This window comes from Apis laboriosa, unplaced genomic scaffold (genome assembly GCF_014066325.1).
Source record: "Apis laboriosa isolate Shangri-la unplaced genomic scaffold, ASM1406632v1 scaffold68_cov148, whole genome shotgun sequence".
NCBI lineage: Eukaryota > Metazoa > Arthropoda > Insecta > Hymenoptera > Apidae > Apis > Apis laboriosa.
The window spans coordinates 6,490,651-6,508,069 of NW_025224135.1; the positions used below are offsets into that span (position 1 = coordinate 6,490,651).

The 17,419-nt window shown below is 38.7% G+C and overlaps 2 protein-coding genes across 9 annotated transcripts in view; one reads left to right on the forward strand and one right to left on the reverse strand.

Moving 5' to 3' along the window:
* Positions 1-11,006, forward strand: part of LOC122718882 (protein PFC0760c-like) — a 65,553-nt gene extending 54,547 nt beyond the window's left edge. Inside the window, exons 2-3 of the mRNA XM_043944258.1 lie at positions 5,447-6,347; positions 10,943-11,006. Coding sequence (XP_043800193.1) covers positions 5,447-6,347; positions 10,943-11,006 — 965 coding nt within the window. The remainder of the gene's footprint in view (positions 1-5,446; positions 6,348-10,942) is intronic.
* The window catches only part of LOC122718911 (fat-like cadherin-related tumor suppressor homolog), a 529,283-nt gene that overhangs the window by 483,944 nt on the left and 27,920 nt on the right, over positions 1-17,419 (reverse strand). The window lies entirely within an intron of this gene.

Below are 17,419 nucleotides of genomic sequence, written 5' to 3' on the forward strand. Positions count from 1 at the left end.
CCGAAAGAAATACGGTCCATTGTAATCGATGTTAAACGCGCGTATCAAGAACGGAAGAGTATTAGCAGGGAATTTAGTCGGGAAGGTGGTAAATAGCTCTGTATGGGCGGGTACGTTACGATGGGAAAAGAGATCGTTTGCATGCTATCGGCGATAGCATTGTCAATGTTCGCCGCGCGTGAAGAGACAAGAAGAATAAAGAGAATGGTCATAATTGCTGAACCGACTTCTTAACGGTCACCCACTAGTCTCCGGCTGAATGGCAAGCGCGTAATTCCCAAGGGAAACGGCAATTAAGACTGTGCTCCTAGAATACTTTCAGCCAGATGCCTGTGAATCGGGTATTTGTGAATCGACGATAGAATAATCTTGGCTGTTGTAGCTCGTCTTGGAAGCATGAAGCGTTTAATTTGTCGGAATTAATTATCCGTTGATAACCGTTCTTCTATGAACGTGAAATGTATAGATCGAGTCTGGTTAATTAATCGTAGAATTTTGTTTTATAACTTGATATAAACGTTGAAAATTTGAATAAGAAATTTTAACGATCGGGAAAATTAGAATATATTGTAAATGTAAAATTATGTAAATACATAAAAATCTAAATATATGTATAAAAAAATAGTAGTAAATATTTATGTTAAATATTACGTTAAATAAGCGTTTTATTTTATTATACTCTTAAACGGAATGATGTTTACAAGATTCCTTATTTAAATCTTTTTCCATAGAACGAATCATTAATAAGATATCTTTGATTTCGAAATCAACCAGAAACGTATAACGCGGAATTTTTTTGCAAAATCTCTTGACTTGCATTTTAAGTAGAAACATGTCTTGTAAATCAAGGAAAGAGGTAGCTTTTTTTTCCTTGAGTAAAAAGTAACGTAAGGTGGTTTAGAATGTTGAGAATGTGAAAGTTCCACGAATAAACAGGCGCCTTATATCCTGAATCATAGAACATCTTGAGATAAAAGTCGCTTTTAAAAATCCTGATATACAAGATTTACAAAGAGAGAGAAAAAAAATATGAAAAATTTCCAAATCAATATATGGTTATTCATTCTTATTAATTTATTTATTAAATTTCCCTCGTGAATTATAGAATATTAATATCGGATAAATGCGAGAAAGCTTAATCTCAATATTTATAGCCTTATCTGAGTATTTATACCTATGATACTTCAAGATATTAATCCGTTCAAGGTAAGACATATTGCGAGTTTTAATCGGCATTAGATATATCGAGCTATATATCTTAACACATCGTGCCAACAATAATGCAAGTTACATTGAAAATTCTGAAAGATTTCTTGAGAATTTCATAGAATTTTTTTTAATAACGAACATTTAATCCTCTATACCGAATATTTTAATTTTTACTTCGATTCAACGTATTATACATATTATACATATTTAACGATCCCATCGAGATTCCAACGTTCCAAATTTTCAAATATTCAAAGTTAAAAGGATAAAAATGAAAAGAATTATGTAAAATCGAATCCCATCGAGATACTTTATTTTCAACTGCACTAAATTTTCCCTTTCCAAAAAATACTACACTCACGCTAAACACAAAAACAAATTATATAATAATCCTCTCTCAAATTCCCCCATCCAGATTTTATTCCCCTCGAGATGCTTGCAAATTTTCAAAAGTTCAAGAGAAAACTCGCAAAGATTACTCACAAAGTGAACAATAAGATCAAATTAATTTAAAATTAAGAAAGGAAGGAAGAAAGAAAAAATCGTTGCTATAATAATTCAAATACGGTCGCAAAAGCTACCGATCGAATCGCCAATTTCTCCGAATTTAAACGTTCTTCGTACGATTCGCAAATAACGTCCATCGGTCCGATGATTGAAAAAGGACCGATGGTGTCGGTTTATTCCGCTCACGTAGCCGGCCACGGGTGCAAGAAGCGGTCGCGTCGACTCGTCAGACTCGGAGGACGTTCGGCCGGGAGGAGAGCGGCGTTAATCGATTCTGGAATGTCGAATACCCGGTAAATTCAACGTTTTCCGCGAACGCACGGCTTAGTCACCTTTTCGTCCCCTCCCCCCCCCCCTCCGCTTCTTCCGAATCGCAAACGAGAAAGAGGCATTATATTGGCCGCGTCACGAGCCTCTCTCTCTCGAGGAGAGGGCAGCACGGGCGAGGAGAGGGCAGCACGGGCGAGGAGAGGAATGGCGCAACGGGTTGGGAGCCGTGGCCCAATGTATCTCCTCGGGATTATAATCGCAAATTCGACCCGGTCTCGCATAAAATGTAGATTAGAATACGCGTCTCCGCATTAACATAGATCGCTTTGACAGACGTCCACTGTATCCTCTTCTCCTTTCCCTTGCACGCATGCAACCGGCTACGTTGATTCTTTTTAACGTGACGTGAGTGCGTTTTCTCGGTGAAACCGGCAGAGCAGAGAGTTATGGAAACCGTCGATGCTCGAAACCGTCGGCATTGTATGCTGATCGCACTCGTAGATAGGCAAGAAAATGATGATCATTTTCCTACGTTTAAGTACGAACGTTACGCTTAAGTGAGGAGGTATGCCGATTGGTTATTACGTTCGATGAAGCAACGGGATGAGTTGGTGTCGGTGATGAAAGGGACGAAAGAAAGAATTGGACGGAAACTTTCTTCGGGATTGCATTTATTTAGAAGTTATTTTATCGTGGACATCATTATCTTTAAATTGAGATTTAACTTTTATCATCATTAGTCATTGTTTCGGAATAAATCTTCTTTTTAAAAAAGGGAATTTTTCTCAAAATCCAAGGAACGCGAGTTCGAAAAAATTTGTTTAGGTGTACAATCCACCATTTGGAATATCAAAAGGCGAACGGGAAAGAAGAAAAATTTATTGTTCCTTTGGAATAAATCTTCTTTAAAGAAAGGAATTTTTTCTCAAAATCTAAGGATTCTTTTGGAAGATAATCAATTGGAAGATTATTGTATTATTTCATTATTGGATCTCTGCAATTGCTTGTACTTCATATCACAAACAGAGCGATATTTTAGAACGATAACGTTCGCAAAATTTAATCCAGCGTTAATCATCGGCGAAGTTGGGGCAAATACTTGGGTAATTAAACTAATGTTATCCAACCATCGCCGACTATATCGACTCAAGTATTCCAATATGAGCCATCACCAGAGAGACGCCATCTTGAGTATACGCGGGAGGACGGAATTCCCAGGCATGTGCAAATTCGGAATCTTCCAAACACGTGCTAATCCGAGGCATTCCATAGGAACGCGAGTTCGAAACTTGCCTGGGTGAACGACCCACCATCCGGAATATCAGGGGATGAATTTGTACGCTAAATCTCGACAGGATCGATGCGAAACGGAAAAGAAGAAAAATTTAATCCCTTACGGATGGATGATTCGTAACTAACAGGATCAAAATCAAGATGTTAATTTGGAACAAAATTAAGAAAATTTTTAATAAAATCATATAATCGTGAAAAAACTGTTATAATTTTTTCTCACGAATTTAAACTTGAACAAAGTCGTATCGCAAAAATTATACGTCACGTGTAATTCATAGAAAATAAAGATCCACAGCAACAAGTCTGAGAAATTTAAACGCGCTGTATGAATTCGAAGACGAATAAATAAATCGCCGATTAAAAATTCACAACTCTTAATCCATACAGTATTCCTTCCTCTCCAACTGGATACCATTTCTTCACCTTTAAACGGGACCCGTCCGGGCGAAGGGTTAAAAGAGTACAAAAGGGACGGCGAGAGAAAACGAGACAAGATCGTCTACCTGTGCGTGTGAAGTGGGCCCCTTTTGTACCCAGACACAATGACCACCGGATTTCGTTAATTTCAATGAGCCCTTTGTCAGTCTTACCTGCGACAGAGGAGGAAGAAGAAGAAGAAGAAGAAAAAGAAGAAGAAAGGGTTAAAGGCATTGATCATTACACACGTCTCGTCAAAGTGAACGCGTGATTAGTGGTACGCAAAACCGTACGTATTATGTATACCTGTATTATATATACGCCCCCGCACACGCCACAACTACGAACGGCTCATTACACTTTACGCCTCGGTGGTCGGCCGGGGGTCAAAGCGGAATTTCATTCGTCGTTCGTTTCCGGATAATCGGGCAAAGTATGCGCGACAACCCTGCGATCAGAGAAGCGAAATCCTCTATGTCGTATTAGTATTACCCTACTTACGAAATACTGTCTATCTCAACTCTGGATTGAATTATGCACGTATGTCGAAATATCCGTCGAGCTTTTAATGGAGGAGCACCGATTTTTGAATAACTTATGGAACAATGCGTTAATTATCGAGAGAACGAATGGGGTGAAATACGAGGATTCGAGCGGGGGATTTCCTAATTAGTATTATTATTTTTTTTTTATAACACGATTTTCCCTTTTCTTCTTCTCCGAATTTACGAACGACTTTATTTTTCTTCAAATATCCATTCCATCGATTCGCGCTTTAAATTGAGAATTAATTAGAAAATTACGTAAAGGGGAAAGGAAAAACTTAAAGAAACGGGGATTGGAGAAATAATAAAGAATCGGTGTTCAATTTCCATTGTTTTCGATAAAACAACATCCGTTTCCCTAAATTAAACACGGAATGGAATCAGCGTTAATTGAATGCCCCCGAGAGTTTTCCCAGAATCAAAGCGCGGTTAACTATCGGGGTCGTTTGAGAAAACAAAGACTCGCTTCCGAAATTTTCAAAATTGTAATTTCGAAACTTTGCCATTCTCTCTCAACCGCGGCTATCGCGGTTGCGTTACATCTAGGTTAAAAACACTTGGGTCTAAAAAAAACTCCCCCACGAAGAAGTGGCGGATATCAGTGGCGATTAGTTCGAAACGGTTTAATCCACACTTTTGCTGCTCGAGAAAATCCGTGTTGAAAAAGGAAGAGAAAAGGTTGCGCCTTATTATCTATAAGGGAGAAACTTGCGAAATAGAAATTTTGGCGATGCCAAGTTTTATCCCCAATTACTCGAAACTCTCTGGTTTGCTCGCGCCACCATCTCCTCGATTATTCGCTCGTTTATTCGTTCCCAGAAACCGTTTCAACGGATCACGAGGAAATTCAATAACAACGCGGTCTCGTAGCAATAAGAGATCTCGATTTTGATCTCCGATAAACTTTTAAACTAACGCAAACCGTGTTCTCATTGCACCTATTCCAATCTTTCTTAATTTCTTCCTTTCAGTTCTCGTTAATTTTGCTCTCTCTTTCTCTCATTTTCTATTATATCTATCTATTAATTAATATTAGATCGCATTAGGATAGGTGCGATGATTCTAAAAACTTTTCGATATTTTTAAAAACCCATTCATTTCGAGACGAATTGTAAACGCTTTCGACTCGTATTCTTCGAATCCAAGTTTACGAGATAGATTTCAATAGTCCTTTCATGTAATACTTTCTGAAAACAAAAGTCTAGACGACGAAGATGAAGACGACGACGAAGATGAGGACGACGACGAAGATGAGGACGACGACGAAGATGAGGACAACGACGAAGATGAGGACGATGACGAAGAAGAGGACGATGACGAAGAAGAGGATGACTACGAAGATGAGGACGATGATGAAGAAAAGGACGACAACGAAGAAGAGAACGACGACGAAAATGAGGACGACGACGAAGAAGAGAACGAGGATGAAGAAGAGGATGACTACGAAGATGAGGACGATGATGAAGAAGAGGACGACGACGAAGAAGAGGACGACGACGAAGAAGAGGATGACTATGAAGATGAGGACGATGATGAAAAAGAGGACGATGATGAAAAAGAGGACGATGATGAAGATGAGGACGACGACGAAGATGAGGATGATGACAAAGAAGAGGACGACGATGAAGAAGAGAACGAGGACGAAGATGAGGACGATGATGAAGAAGAGGACGACGACGAAGATGAGGACGACGACGAAGATAAGGACGACGACGAAGATGAGGACGACGACGAAGAAGAGGACGACGAAGAAGAGGACGACGACGAAGAAGAGAACGACAACGAAGAAGAGAACGACAACGAAGAAGAGAACGAGGATGAAGAAGAGGACGACGAAGAAGAGGACGACGACGAAGAAGAGAACGACAACGAAGAAGAGAACGAGGATGAAGAAGAGGACGACGACGAAGAAGAGAACGAGGATGAAGAAGAGGACGACGACGAAGATGAGGACGATGATGAAGAAGAGGACGACGACGAAGAAGAGGACGACGATGAAGATGAGGACGACGACGAAGAAGAGGACGAGGACACGACGTTGAGGAGGAGGAAAAGGCGCGAAGCAAACGGAAGCGGTGTAAAGTGGAGCGGTTGGTGTTCGATAAGGTTAAGACGGTCGAAAGGGGATCGATATCGAGTAGTAGGCGCTCCGACAAGACACGACACGGCCGATGCTCGCCAGATTAATGACCTCGTCGCGATTACCGACGGCCCACTACTCACGACCGTATTAAAGTCGCTCCCTCCCTCTCCTTCTCTCTCTCTCTCTCTTTCTCTTTCTGTCGAGGAATCGAGATCGGTGGATTCGCGCGCGATGGAATTGATTTTCCGTGGAGCGCAACGCCCGATAAATCCACGATCGACGGTGATAACCACGCATCGAGAAAACCGAGGGGGCTGGTATATGGTATTTATCATACACTGACAATTCCCTCCAACTCGTTCCCGAGAGAAAATTGAACCGACCTGTACACGCAATTAGAGGCGAAAGGGGCGAGGAGGATCATCGCGCCAGGAAACGAAACGAGATATATCGCCGAGAGAGAGAGAGAGACGTTTTATTCGGAACAGATTCGAGAAAGTCTATCGATGATGCGGAGGGAACTCTCTGGCTCTGTTTTACGATTAATACGATTATTATATCCGCTTGTTTGTGGAAAGGATAATTGTCGGTTCAATGAATATTTCGATGATGATTTTAGATACAACTATTACATCAGCGATGAATGCATATTTCATTGATTCTAAGAGGTTGAATTTTTTTTTTTTATTAAAATAAGTCAATTTTGTAAAAATAGTTCGGGTAAATGGAGTTCTATATCGTTGTGCGAGCCCTCGATATCAATGAGTATTGACAATATCGTCAAGAGTATCGAAACATATAGATGAATATTATCGTCAATATTGTTCACGTATGAACTGTTTTACATTGGTTTCTGTGATACCTTAAAATTACAATTCTCGATTCTCATTCTCGATTTTTTAATTGAGATTATTACTCCAACGTTTGCGATGGATGCATATTTCATTGATTCCAAAAAGTTGAATTTTTTTTTATTAAGTCAATCAAACAAACAGACAAATTTCGCGGATAGACGTCAACATTATCGTCAATATTGTTCACGTATGAACTATTTTACAATTGGTTTCTGTGATACCTTAAAATTACAATTCTCGATTCTCGATCTTTCAATTGAGATTATTACTCCGTTTTTCGATGGATGGATATTTCATTGATTCTAAGAGGTTGGATTTTTTTTTATTAAAATAAGTCAATTTTCGTGCAAAAAAGTTCGAATAAATGGAGTTCTATTTCGTTATGTACGATCATATGCAAGCTCCTCAATGATTATTGACAATATGATCTTAAAAGTATCGAAACTAATAGACGAATATTATCGTCAATATTGCTCATGTATGAACTGTTTTACACTGGTTTCTGTGATACCTTAGAATTACAATTCTCGATTCTCTTTCTCGATCTTTCAATTGAGATTATTACTCCAACGTTTGCGATGGATGCATATTTCATTGATTCCAAAAAGTTGGATTTCTTTTTATCAAGTCAATCGACAAATTTCGCGGATAGACGTCAACATTATCGTCAATATTGTTCACGTATGAACTATTTTACAATTGGTTTCTGTGATACCTTAGAATTACAATTCTCGATTCTCGATCTTTCAATTGAGATTATAAGATTTCGTGGGAATACTTTTGTTGGTCGATGTAAAAACTATCGCACGAACAAAACAACGTTACATTTTTTTCCTTTTTTCCAAATGAACAGTTTCCACTCTGTTCCCTTTTCAATCAACTTTGGTAGATGGTATTGACAGCGGCAATGTTTTTCAACGGTAACCAAAAATCTCGAAGCTTTGTGTCTGGCACGGTCAAACCTGTCCTGCGTTTGACACTTTTCTGCTTAAAAAAAACGCTCGAGATACCTGCTTCCGCTCCGATACCCATTTCTCTCCGTATTCGAATCTCTTATAAGCGCGAGTATCTCATCTTTAAAGATTCGTTCGAAGAGGGGGGATAAAAACGGAGCACGTTTCAGTTTTAAAAGACGCGAATTCCTTTTCTTCCCTTCTTCTCCATTTTTTCCCCCTCGTTTCACCCTTTGGGAAAATATTCTACGCAATCCGTTCCATTATGCTCGCGCAACGAGACTCGATTGGAATTTCAACTGCAATAGCTTGGCTGGAACGAGAATGTTGGTGCAAAAGGGCCTCTAATAAATGGATCGTCTCGCGTTACAATCGAAGTGCCATCTCGTTCATTCTTCTTCGCTTCAAGTTGCATTATGTAACTCTTTTCCAATTCGAGGCAATCTTCAAACTAGCGGAAAACTTCTGCTCGTGAGGGGAGGAAAGGAAGGGGAGGGGGAAATGGGATCCGCGAACAATTCGAAAACTCCATTCCAAACCGGATAAATTGCTTTCCGTTTCGCCCAATCATATGTAAATATTTTTTTATCGCCAATTTTTTTAACGCCGATTGCTCGACTTCATCTCCGCCATCTTCTCAAATGCCCCCTCCCTTCTTTTCCGTCGATATCAAAGGAGAGAAAAATATTACGAACATCGATATCTTTAAAATAATAGATAACAGACACGAAATTGCAAATGTATCGATTACCAATTCCAATCCTCCAATGTTTTATATAAATATTTGAAACATGTATCATTCACGATTCCTTTTCAATAGCTAGAGAATGCGAATTGAAAAAATATATACATACACACATATGATTCTTTGATTCATTCAACAATCCATACTTTTCAACAATTACTTAAAAAAAAATATATATATATATATATATATATCCTCTCGCTAAAGATGCAAATAAATTTTCACTCGGCAACGAGTAATTTCAAACTCGACGATTCCCGAGAATTTCTCGCGTCCCAATAATAGATTTTCCAATTTTCCCGAAAAACCTGGGGAGGGGGAGGGTCTAATTAGCGTCTGAACACACTGCACACCAGGCTATTAATTCAATCTCAACAAGCTATCCATCTTTCCCCGGTTCCTCTAATTATGGAAACGCGGAGCGCGTAACGTCAACATTGCACGTAAAATTGCATCTGCGTGCGCTCGCGATCTTGGGTTGGAAAGTGGCGGGCAAATCTCCTCCCGTGACGGATCAGGAATAGAAGCCGCCCGTGTCGTGGCGACTGCGTTGACCGTTGAACGTCACGTGCGAATTGAACGGCATGCTTGGGAACACGACGCGTTTGCGAAACGCAATGGCAATGTCAAGGGGAGCGAGATATACATACGAGATATCTCGTTCCTCCTCCCGATTCGTCGGGCGTTAGAGGAAAATTTATTTCTCGTTCCATCCATCTCCTCGATCGAGGAGATTATTAATTGAGAGAATTCGTGGATGAACGAGAGAGGTACGTTGAAAAGTTTATTGTAATAAGTTTATTAGTTTGCCAATACATTTATTAATACGGGTAGATTGGAAATGTTTAAGTATTTATAGAAAGTATTTATAGAATTTTAAATACATGTTAAACATACAAATATATGGAAATTATGGTATTATTTGAAAGATGAGATTTTTATTCCACGTGTATTGAATTTTTGCTTATATTTGAAATTTTTCTCAAAGCTTTTTTCAAAGTTTTTTTCCAAAGATTCTGCGAAAAGTTAGCCTCGAAGGAGAAAGTCGCAATGGTGGATAGAAAACACCATTTTTTTTATCAGTTGACTAGATACAAATATATCGAAATTATGGTATTATTTGAAGGATGAGATTTTTGTATTCCACGTGTATTGAATTTTTGCGCTTATATTTGAAATTTTTTTCAAACCTTTTTCCAAAGATTTTGCGAAAAGTTAGCCTCGAAGGAGAAAGTCGCAATGGTGGATCGAAAACACCATTTTTTTTATCAGTAGATAATTCGCCAACTATTTAAAATGTCGCAATGAAGAGAGAAAATAAGACAACGCCGTGGCAAACGTTAACTCGCGCAGTCAATCGCAATTTTTAATTTTTCCCGAACANTCCAAAGATTCTGCGAAAAGTTAGCCTCGAAGGAGAAAATCGCAATGGTGGATCGAAAACACCATTTTTTTTATCAGTAGATAATTCGCCAACTATTTAAAATTTCGCAATGAAGAGAGAAAATAAGACAACGCCGTGGCAAACGTTAACTCGCGCAGTCAATCGCAATTTTTAATTTTTCCCGAACAAATTCAACTTCGTCGTCGATATACGAAAAATAGAATAGATTCTTTAATCACGTTTCGAATTCGAACTCGCGTACTTCAACTTCACTTTCACCCTCCCTCCCCTCCTCGAATTCGCAAAATCATGCACAGCTACGTTTCGACATTCCCATTTCCATTCATCCGGGTCGATACTCGATAGCTAATACGCCCGTGAACGAGCAAAGGTACACACATCCGCGATTATTAAACTGCGCCAGTGCTCCCAGCCATTCGAGCAGATTCGTCTGTGAAGTTTCTAACTTTGGCCGGACGTTCCAGGATGATGAAATACGCCAATTTTGATGTTCATTACTAATTTCGTACAATTTACCGATGAACTTTGATTAATACTTTGGATACTTGATGTGCAGTAAAGATAATCCAATTCTTAGTCAGAAAATATTTATATAGAAACCTGAATATAGAAGGCTGCTTCGTTTGTGGATTTTTCTAAAATTTAACTCTTTGCACTCCAGGCCTGTTTCGGTCGAACTAGCAACTCCAGACTCAGACCCGCGCATTCTCATAAGATTACCATAAGATAATTACTCATAAGATAAAATTACATTATATATATACAAGATTATATGTAAAGAGCTTAGGAACCTATTTATGAAGCGAAAAAATTCTATTCTAAAAAAATCAAACATAAATAAATATTATCGCCATTCAAGTTGCTGCAACAATCCCAGTAGTGCCGGAGAGCAAAGGGTTAATATTCATATATCAAAATTTTCGATCTTTCGTTAATTATTTTTACGAAATATTCAATTAACAGGGAGTTATCTTAAGAAACTTTAAATAGGAGCATAGGAACATTACGAATAATTACGAGCGTTGCAATGTTTCGAACGATTTACTTTCGAAGATGATTCGTAGTACAATTAAATTTTACCGATTAATTTTTAATCCACGGTGGAACTCCGTTCGAAGAAGATCGATGGAGCGACGCGATTAAGGTCGGCCGATTACCACAATTGAGCTTTGCTCCGGCTGGTAACACAACCGAGCAGCGTTGCATAATTAATGAACACCCGGTGAAATATTCAAATAACTGTTACACCTTTATCGCGCGTTCGCGCGGCAATTCGTTGAAATTGGACGAGGCGACACCCGCGCAATTATCGGTCGAGACCGCTCGGTAAAAACGGCTGTTTTGACTTGCAAAAACGTCTGTCATGACGGGATCAGGAAAAACCCGATGGACACCGTAATTAGAAAGTATCGGCCGCCGTTAATTGGCGCAATCAATTAGCGATAAATTCCTCTCCACCTGTGCGGGGAGGGATTTTTACAAACTTTCGTCACTCGCCGTCGGAAATATTCGCGCAATAAAATCTTCGTGGATCGTCGCGTGTGTTTTCGTTGTTAATAATTGATCGGTGCGGCAGAGACGGTAAGTAAAGGGGCGTATAAAATTCCATGGAAATTAATTAAAAAATTTATAAACGGAATATAAAAAATACTAATTAAATATACATTCTAAAAAGAAATTATTAGCTCGGGATGGATATTGTTGCAAGAATAAAAATTATGTTCTGAATCTTTATTAGATCTCACTTTATTAATATTGTTTTTAATTAAGATGATAGATGCCACGTTCTCGTTTAGAAATGTTCTCGCGATGAATATCATCTTGCAATAATTATTATCTTCGATTTTAATTATTAATAAATTATTGTAACTTCGATATACTTTTCGACGCGTACATTCGCTCTCGTATTCCGTATAATTTTAATAACGACGATATGCATCCGAAGAATTCGATAGGAATTTTCTCGTTGTAATTCCTATTGCTTTATTCCTGTTGCAGCCACCGCGCTCGATTTGCATGACGAAAATGCCAAATGCCGAGTTCTTCGATACGTTAGAATGATTTTTTTTTTCTTTTAAATATCTTTAAAATATTTTTACGCGCCTTCTAATCGTTACAAAACTTCATACGAACGAAGTAAAATAAATTTTAAAATGATCATTCGCAATAATCTAATCACGATTGTGAATCATCACCGTGAAGATTCAAAAGATGAAATTTCAAGAACTTCTGAACAAAATGAATCGCATCCTGGGCGTGAAAAACTACTCGAAATTTTCCATCTAACCAATAGAGATATAAAGAAAGAAATACTTCTCATTCACATCGAATCGTCCATTTTTAGACGCACCACATTATTAAAAATATTACAAAAACGAAAAAATATCCAATCGAATCCGATTCACAAGATTTTACCTTTTTTTTACCCGTTTTCCTTTTCGAAAAGAAAGTCCATCCAACGTGGTAATGGAATATCGAGCGGAGGGGAAAGGTCAACGCATTCCAACTCGAAACCAAGTTTTTCCTATCCCTGTCACGATACGTACGCACAAAGAGCGCGGGCGCATTTTATCCAGGCAATTAAAATACTCGGAATAAGAGGCTCATGCGTGTTCGACAATAAATAAATCAACGGGGGCGCGTGCATTTCTTCGCTCGATCGAGCGTGACGTCCCAAACGGCCACTGAACAGGCCGACGGTAATCGCGTCTGATCCAGAGAAAGGGTTAGAGAGGACGATAGAAAAATGCGAAATCTCCTCCTCTCCTCGATCCCCTTCTTCGGATATCCCCATTTACCTTTTCGTCGTCGGCTTGTTAGTTCTATTTTGTCCTCCTTTCTCTTCTTTTTAACAACGGGGAAACAACGGATCCCCTCTTATTTCTCGTTTTTTCCGTAGCTACTCGCGTCGGATCGATTATGATAATGCGACGTGTATTTATGAATTCGGTGAAAAGAGCGGAGTGAAACCCGATAATTTCGAAAAAGTAGTAATTGAGATTGCGAATTAAATTTACATTTACGGAAATTTATATTTCCTTCAAAGGATGACTTCTTATTTTTTTTGTCAAGTATATTATATCCGAATATATATTTTCCAGGGGGGTGATCCCGCATCCCCGTTTTACGTTCCTGTTGAAAATTATCGTGTACAGCTCGAAACAATGGAAACTCGGACACTGCTTTTAGATTAGATTAAATTGGAATTTACATTTTCAGACGAGTCATGCGACGAGTATAAATTTATGTTGTATTCACGTCTAAACTAGACGGCAGATTTCACCCTGTGGAACATTAATGTTTCGTTGTCTAGATTGTAGCTGGCATTTTGTTTCGCCGGTTTCCACAAACATTTTATCGTTTTCAACGTGTTCCGCGTGTTTTACGGGCAACAACGTTTTCGCCCATATTTGCATTCATATTGTCCGCATTAACGGAAAGCGAATGCTTTACGCGCTGATGAAAGAGAAGGACAAGAAAGAACGCGGTGGAAGTTATTCTTTAATCCAGCAAGTTTAAAATATTTGTATTAATAGAGTTCTTGTGGATTTTCATATTTATCTAACGTATTAAAAACGTTGAAAAAAATACAAAGGATAATTCTTGAAATCAGAATAAGGTGTCTCTGACATTATTTCTTTTTTCTAATATTAACAATTACGTAAATTTACTTTATAAAATTCCATTGAAAATATATTAAAATTAGAAAAACTTTCTTATGTATACTTTCAATTTCTGATATAAATAGTCGTGTAAAGAAAAACTTCTAGATCTTTCGATGGAAACAAAAATCGATCTCACAATTTCCTCTATTATCCAAATTCCAAATATCATACACCTTCATCATATCAGTTAAAAATCCGGATACATCTCGAAAGAAACATTGTTTTATCGATCAAATTTCATCAAAATACAATTCTTGTCTCCTTCCTCTTCATCCTTCCTAGCCACTCAGAAGGATGAAACGTTTCCTTCGAAGCTAAGAAGAAGCTCGAAAGCCTCCCTCCCCCCTTGTTCTCAGTACGAATTATTCACGAAATATCCGAAAGAGAGATACGAATTTCCGCGCGAATCCCTGAAAATAATATCCTCGTATTAGTAGCACCTTCGCTCATAATGGCGTACGAGCAAGCAAAGATACGGTATGCTACCGATTACCTGCAATGGTAATGCCGTATATAAGTACGGAGACTAGTACACGCATATATATATATATATATATATATATATATATNTATATATATATATATATATATACATATATATTGTTCGGCATACCGCGTAACAAGCAACAGAACGGCCGCCTCTATTCCACCCTTTCGCCACCGTGCACCACGGCCGAGGCACCTTTGTTGATCGAGCCACGGCCACTGAAAAAGCAGTCCCCTACCTTTTCGTAAGAAACGGCGGGGTGCATACCTGCGAGGAAAAACCGAAAGACGATCTTGTATTCTCGTCGTAGAGAAGGAATGGTTTTGATAATATTTTTGTTTCGAGGGAGACGAGAGATGAGATTCTTCTTCTTTTTTTTTTTGTCACGTTTTCATGGTTTTAATACCGATTCTTCTTCTTCTTCTTCTTTCGTATCCGACGAAATGATATATTCCAAATAGTAGTGTATATCTATATATACGAGTTAGACAGAGAAGAGGGAATTGTAAGTTCGAAGGCAAGATTTATTTAAATTAGTTTTAAATTAGTTAAAAAAGTTTCTGTAGAAAAGGAATCACGTAGGATGATTCCACGTGTATGTATATATCCTCCCACGTTAAGTTAAAAATTCTCAGAAGCATTGAAGCAAATTTACCTCTCTACCATCTTCCGCAAATTCGATACCGAATATAGAATACGGCGAATAAAGAAAATCTTGCCAAAGGGACCGCTATAAACCGATTACTCGAGACTACTCGACAAACACTCTCTCGCATGAACTCTCCGCACAACTTCCGTCCATTACTCCATTCTCTCCACTCCGAAACCCTTCTTGACCCTTCCCAACTGTTGCTAGGTCGAAGAATGTCTGTCCGCCGGATCCAAACAAGCGGCGAAACGGATCGAGGTCGGGTCGGAACTAATTCAAACGGTTGGAGAGAGAGAGAGAGAGAGAGAGGAAACCGAGGGCGGGATCAAGAGGTTTCGGATTACACCGGCGATGGGGCAAATCAAAGGCGGGAGGGGCCCAGTTCAAATATTTGGCCGAAAGTCTAAACACTCGTGAACTTTCCGAGCCTCCTAGTTCCTCCAGACGTTCACAGTCACTGGACAGAGAAAAGAAGAAAGAGAAATATATATATATCCACGCGTGCACGCTCTGATAATGCCTGACAACGGGGTCAGAAGAGAACGGCGCAGAGGTTGGAGAGCGCTATTGGCCGGCCTCGTCATTCGCGACCCTGCGAAGGGGAAGGTCAGAGAACCCCTGCGGATCCGTTCGCGTCACCAGCCTCTGTTACATCGGTGGCATGCACAGGGTTGCAGAAGAATATATATATATATATATGTAGGGGAGCAGCAGCAGCCCTGACATCGCATACGTGGGTCACGCCGCGCAACTACTACTACTACCTATTTAACGATCCTCTGTTAAGATACTCTGTTGAGCGTTGAGGAGGAGGTTGGCATTCCACCTGCTCGAGTACCGGTCCAGTGAAACGTTCCAGTCCCGGAACACGTGTAAGTTGGCGGAACAGATCTGAACCTCCTCGGGCTTGCGGCTTTCGCAAGAGTTACTCGGCTTATCCGAATAAGAGAGGCTGTGGATAAATATTATAATAATATTCGTATTTCGTGGCCGAAATATTATTCGTAATATGTTCTTACGTAAACGAGAGGGATTCGATCGTTTGGATATCGTAAATGTTATTGCGGGATCGATTTAATAAGGAAAGAGATATTTGTGCGATTGTAATTATTATATCGAACATTGGGTGGAAAAGTGAAATTTTAATTTGGGGCGATGGATATGAGATATACATTCCTGTCAACGTGGGTTTGGGAGGAAAGACACGAGACCTTAACGTGTATATGTGTAAAGCACGTGACTCGCCCGCCTTTGTTCCATGAATGTTGAGCACGAGGAGAAAGGAAATTATTAGCAGCCGTGTCAACAAATCGGGTTTGTTAAACAGCCTTTGTGGCCGGCCCTGTGCGCGTTAAATCTATCCGGAATGGAACGCAAGCCATTCTTTATTGCCTCTCGTTGATATACCATTCAGAAATAAAAAGAAGAAATCTTAATTTTAAAAAAGGATCGTATTCAAGCATCGCTAAACCTTCATCTCGTTATCTATAGGAGATCAAAATTTAATAGTTCAAGTTACCTTCGATAACTTATTGTTGGAAAACGTAATAAACGATCACAATCAACGTAACGAAGGACTAAAAAAAAGAAATCTTAATTTTAAGAAAGGATCGTATTCAAGCATCGCTAAACCTTCATATCCTAAACAACCGTGATCTACAGGAGATCAAAATTTAATAGTTCAAATTATCTTCGATAACTTATTGTTCAAAAATGATCACAATTAACGTAGCAAAGGACTAAAAAGAAGAAATCTTAATTTTAAAAAAGGATCGTATTCAAGCATCGCTAAACCTTCATCTCGTTATCTATAGGAGATCAAAATTTAATAATTCAAGTTACCTTCGATAATTTATTGTTGAAAAAGATAATAAACGATCACAATGAACGTAACAAAGGACTAAAAAGAAGAAATCTTTTAAAAAAGGATCGTATTCAAGCATCGCTAAACCTTCATATCCTAAACAACCGTGATCTATAGGAGATCAAAATTTAATAGTTATCTTCGATAACTTATTGTTGGAAAACGTAATAAACGATTACAATCAACGTAACAAAGGACTAAAAAGAAGAAATCTTTTAAAAAAGGATCATATTCAAGCATCGCTAAACCTTCATCTCGTGATCTATAGGAGATCAAAATTTAATAGTTCAAGTTACCTTCGATAATTTATTATTGAAAAACGTAATAAACGATCACAATCAACGTAACAAAGGACTAAAAAGAAGAAATCTTTAAAAAAAGGATCGTATTCAAGCATCGCTAAACCTTCATATCCTAAACAACCGTGATCTATAGGAGATCAAAATTTAATAGTTATCTTCGATAACTTATTG